This window comes from Gadus chalcogrammus, chromosome 4 (assembly GCF_026213295.1).
Source record: "Gadus chalcogrammus isolate NIFS_2021 chromosome 4, NIFS_Gcha_1.0, whole genome shotgun sequence".
In the NCBI taxonomy this organism is placed as follows: Eukaryota; Metazoa; Chordata; class Actinopteri; order Gadiformes; family Gadidae; genus Gadus; species Gadus chalcogrammus.
In genome coordinates, this window is record NC_079415.1 from 12359149 (window position 1) to 12364148 (window position 5000).

The 5000-nt window shown below is 43.2% G+C and overlaps 1 protein-coding gene across 3 annotated transcripts in view; it reads right to left on the minus strand.

Annotated features, from left to right (window-relative positions):
* Window positions 1-3700: 3700 nt before the first annotated feature.
* LOC130381076 (patatin-like phospholipase domain-containing protein 7) overlaps window positions 3701-5000 on the minus strand; it is a 31163-nt gene continuing 29863 nt past the window's right edge. For all 3 annotated transcript variants that reach the window (XM_056588496.1, XM_056588497.1, XM_056588495.1), the window contains one exon: window positions 3701-4446. Coding sequence is in view for 1 of the 3 variants with exons in the window: in XM_056588497.1 (XP_056444472.1) it covers window positions 4412-4446 (35 nt within the window). In the remaining 2 variants the exon portion in view is untranslated. The remainder of the gene's footprint in view (window positions 4447-5000) is intronic.

Sequence of the window (5000 nt, forward strand, 5' to 3'; positions counted from 1 at the left end):
AAAATAACATGGTTTAAACCTAATCTTAAAGATTGCATGTTTAATCTGGACCATCTAAAAATGGGTTTCCCATACATGGTTAAGACTAGTTTTCGAGAATCCTGGTCAGAGGCAGGATTCACTTCCGATTAGTGGACGCAGGAATTGAATTTTCCAGACAATTCTGATTAAGCTGAGATAAAAAGAAGATAATGAGACTAAAATCCCAGATGGATAATTAGGAAAGAGCCACAAAGACCTCCGGCAAGGACACAGAGAAAGGGCCAGATTAACACACTAAAACCAAACCAACTCAATGACTGATGGTAACCGTGGAGAAAAGACACGGAGAAAGGAGAATCTTCCGAATGGGAACACTGCCGCTTGGAATGCACCAGTTTCCAAACGGCAAGGAATGTTTCAGTACCGTCCGTGGTCCGCTGTTTGGGGAACAGTTTGGCGACCGACCTGTGAGTTATAATTCTAACGCTGTCCCCTCCAAAGTAATGTCCTACTTACCCATTTAACTCTTTTTTCTTGCCCCCGTTTTCCTCCCATTGCTGCTATTAAAGTCATGGCAAAACGAACCAATGGGCTGGGGGCAGATCAGCGCTCATGGATTGATTAATACACATTACAGTAGGCCTATATATATAATATACAGGCTCACGTCACGCGTCACTACACATGACCTTGAAACATCCTTCAGTCGGCGGCTCAAACACTTGAACCTTGCGTACCCCGCCCCCACGATCAGTCTCTAAATCGATTCTAAGACCTGTCGCTGCTCTGGAGGGGGCGTCATGCCAACACCCCACCCACTGTCAACCCCCCCCCCCCCCCCCCCCCCTCCCTCCTAACGCCCACACAGACCTACCGCCCCGGTCTAAACCCCTTCATTCACAGCACCTAAGCCTTAACCAAGTGCTCAGTCTCATTCTGCCGGCCTTCACCTTGTTCACTGCCGAACCCCCTTTACCTTTTTCTTTCTCAATCCTTGACTATTATCTCCTCCCTCTTCTTTTGTATTGATCCGTTCTAGCCTTGTTTTCAATTTCTTTCTCTCCCTATCTCTGTTTGTCTCCATCCCTCTTGCTCTCTCCTTCACTTTCTCTCTCGCTCTCTCCCGCTCTGCCACACTCAATCTCTCACTCTCTCTTTCTCTCTCTCCCCCTTCCTCCCTCTCTCTCCCCCTTCCTTAGACTCTCCATCTCTCTCTCCATCCCTCCCTCCCTCTCCCCAAATCCCCTCCTGGATGCTCATTAATTAGTTGATGAAACTCCCCTTTCCTCAGGAGAGCCAAGCATGTTAAAAAAAAACTCATTACAGCACACATCAGTAGGCAGGGGGATTAATCAACTGTGTGCATGTGAGTACGCACACGTGTGTTTTCCTAAGCAGGCCTACAGGCGTCGTAGATCTTCCATCCTCAGTCGTCAACCAATCAGCTCCAGTTCAGTAGCAGACTTCTCCAGCCCCACAGAGCTGCCATATGACTCCCAGGTTCTGCTGACGGCCTTCACTGGAAAGTCACCCAGCGGTCCGGAACAGCCACTTTGTAAAATAATACAATGCTGTAAAGACTTCAAAACAAATATTCATTTTTTGGCAGAAGCATTTCTTCCCCAAACGCAGACTGTGAGCATAAGTACTGTTGTGTGAAGTGAATATTAATACCGGGGTGCATGAACTGCCTTTTAGATGACAAAAGAAACAAAGATAATTATACATTTCAAAGTCCCCTTTATAATCTTTTTTCATTTGATTGACTAGAATGGGCACTTACACAGGTACACATGCCTTCATAATGGATTAATATTGTGTAAATATCACACTTTTTAAGGTCACAGTGTTGATATTAATTTGTCTAAGATTTGCACTGGGCTCGGGTGTCCATCTAAACACCACATTATAACCACCAGTCTAGCAGGATTGACATAATTAAGTTTACTACCACTATCCGGGTAACTGTTCCTTACATTTTGGTAAAAGCTCACTAATTGATCCATTTCCTGCAGCCCAAGGAAAAGCCATTTGTCAGATGTTTTTATCTTTTGTTTTAAGTCTTACAATGCTGTGACATGAGTGTATAGCATTTAAGCATGGGTTACACCGGCAGGAATGGAACCCCTAACCCGGGGCAGTGCTAATGCCTTGCTCTACCAGTGGGGAATTGAACCCCCAACCCTGGCAGTATTAATGCCTCGATCAACATGTTGGGCTAGATAGGACCACATGTCGAAAATGTATGTAGTAATATTGCGTGTATTGGGATCTTGCTAACCGACCAATAGCCAAACACACCACAAAGGAACAGGAACGAGAGGTTATATAGAGGTAAACATATGTAGGACACCTTCAGCTAGTTCAAGTAGAGAGCAACGAGGAATACGGGAGTTGTCTAAAAGGTTTTAATCAACCAAGAGTGACAGTATTTTGGCAAATCCCACTCCGATTTCACTTTGAAAGTAACATTTTCTAGGCACCATTAAAATGATTAGCTGGACGACGTCATTCCCAGTCAAAGAAAGTACTGTCATTTTCTGTTGACCTAGCAGTAAAAACATCTCCTTGATGTCCACCCTTGTGTTGTTTTATGACATTCATGACCTTTACCATTACTCTAATTAAAATAAAGACAGAATGCAATTCACGTGAAACTACAAGAGTACAAAGGGCGGTTTATTAGAAAGTTTACACGTACAGGCATATTAGTAAACTTTAGTCAAGTCAAGTTTAACTCATGAGTGAAACGTAAGCCACTTAAGGCACAGTAATGGAAGTAGTGGCTAGTGGTTGTCGTTGAAGGCGTTCACAAGTTCACAGGGATATCAAACAAACACTGACCTCACAATGAATCTTTTACCTCATCCTGTTCTTTTTTTAACACATATATGTAAATCGACGTACAATCAAAATAATCATTCGTACAGTTGGATAGATTCATTGTTCTGGTTTGAGTACTGCCCATATAAATTAAGCATTGACACCTAAAAACACTGTCAACTAAATCGCAAACCAATGGGAGAAGAGTTCTCTTCACTGACTCTTGTTCATTGGCCCTTTCCTAAATGCTGAGTAATGCTGGTCGTCTCTAAGTAACTGAGTTCAGGCTGCCGTCGCCGCACTGTATCTGGTAATGCATTACATGTTGAAATGTATGGATTTAACAGCCCCCTATGAGTGTTTGGAAGTCTAGCAGGGGGGTTTTCAGTATAAAGAGACTCCATTACCCATAAGGCACTTTGGTGCTTCCATTTTTCTTTCTGGTGCCTGGCAGGATTTACCACATCCTTGGATGACAGAGACGTGTGGTGGCTTGGACACGCCTGCTCACACATAAAGCTGTGAGCAAGCTTAAATTGTGTCTATTCCTTAGCATTTCCTTTCGTCTGTTTGCTTATAATTACTCTACCAGACTTGCTGAGAATATGACTGGGTGGCAGGCATTTGAAGTTTTCAACATTGACCTTATCATAAAAATGTGTCATTCTCAGGGATCCATTTAACGTACTTTGCATTGAGAAGGCAGTAGTGGCAGTGGTGTGTAAGTAAGAGCAGACATGTTATTCATTAGCCCAGTCATACATGATTATCCAATTATGTTAATTACAATACTAATTTAGGTTAAATACAAATCATACACATATACTGCATATATATATATATATATATATATATATATATATATATATATATATATATATATATATATATATATATATATATATATATATATATATAGTTAGTTGCATTTGGAATCATGATCAAATGTTTGGTTATGCATGACACAAAACATTGTCCATTTATGGGCATATGGCTACTAAATTTAATAAAAAAATACGGAATAAAGGAGTCTTTCTCGGTAGGCTTCAACAGAAGTGAAGAAGATCAACTGAGATGTACAAAGTGCACAACATATCTCGTAGGATTCTTCAGAATAAACTAAAATGTGTGCGTTGAAATGAATGTGGGCCACAGTCAGTGGCCATCTTGGCTCTAAACACGTGGTGACTTCTCCTCGTCTCATCGCTCTTCTCCCGAAGCAGTGAAATACGCTCTGGTTGTGCTTGCAATACGTGCAGACAAAGGGAATGCCTCGCTGATTCTACATTAACAGAGGTTTTTGGTTTTTCTGCAAAGGAATTGCTTCTTCGAGCTCCTACCACATGTCTACCACGAGTAAAAGAGTGTAAAATAAATAAAAACCAAAAGAGCCTGATCAGAAGACGTGGCCTAATCGTGCCACACCACACACACACACACACACACACACACACACACACACAGGCATGTGCGTGGCTGTGGGATTGTCTATTAGGTAGGATCGGTTGTGAATCTCGCCGAGCCGCTCTTCCCGGGACCGGAGTGTTTAGGGATCATTGATCATCTGATAGGAGGCAAGGCAGGGGTGAGGTGATTTTCGAAGGCCTCAGGGGGGGCTGTGCTGCGGCCCGCCTCTTCCTCCTGGGGATTAAGACCAGATTAACGGGTTTGAAGTTGAAAGAAAGTGGGGGGAGGGGGGGGAGGGGTTAGATTGAGTTCAAATGGCATCACACTAATTACACATCAGGTAGCCCACACCGCAATCACGGACGATAAATCCATTCACAGAGCATCGTTTAACCGCTTAATTAAAAAGTCTGTCTATTTTAAGGGGCTTGCGTCTCCGCTGAAACTATTAAATCGTTATAACAGTTTAGAAATGAGGAGCAGTGGACGTCGTGGATTCAAGATGGCCGCCTGAACGGTTGATCGAACCACTGCTTGGTATTTAATAGGTGTGGCACGCACGCGCGCACGCGCACACGCATGCACACGCATACACACACACACACACACACACACACACACACACACACACACACACACACACACACACACACACACACACACACACACACACACACACACACACACACACACACACTCACGAATTAATCTTCTGGATGATGGGGAAAAGCAAGGCAGGTTTAGCCATTTGGTCTCATCATGTGTCTGGGTATTGTGTGTGTGTTAAA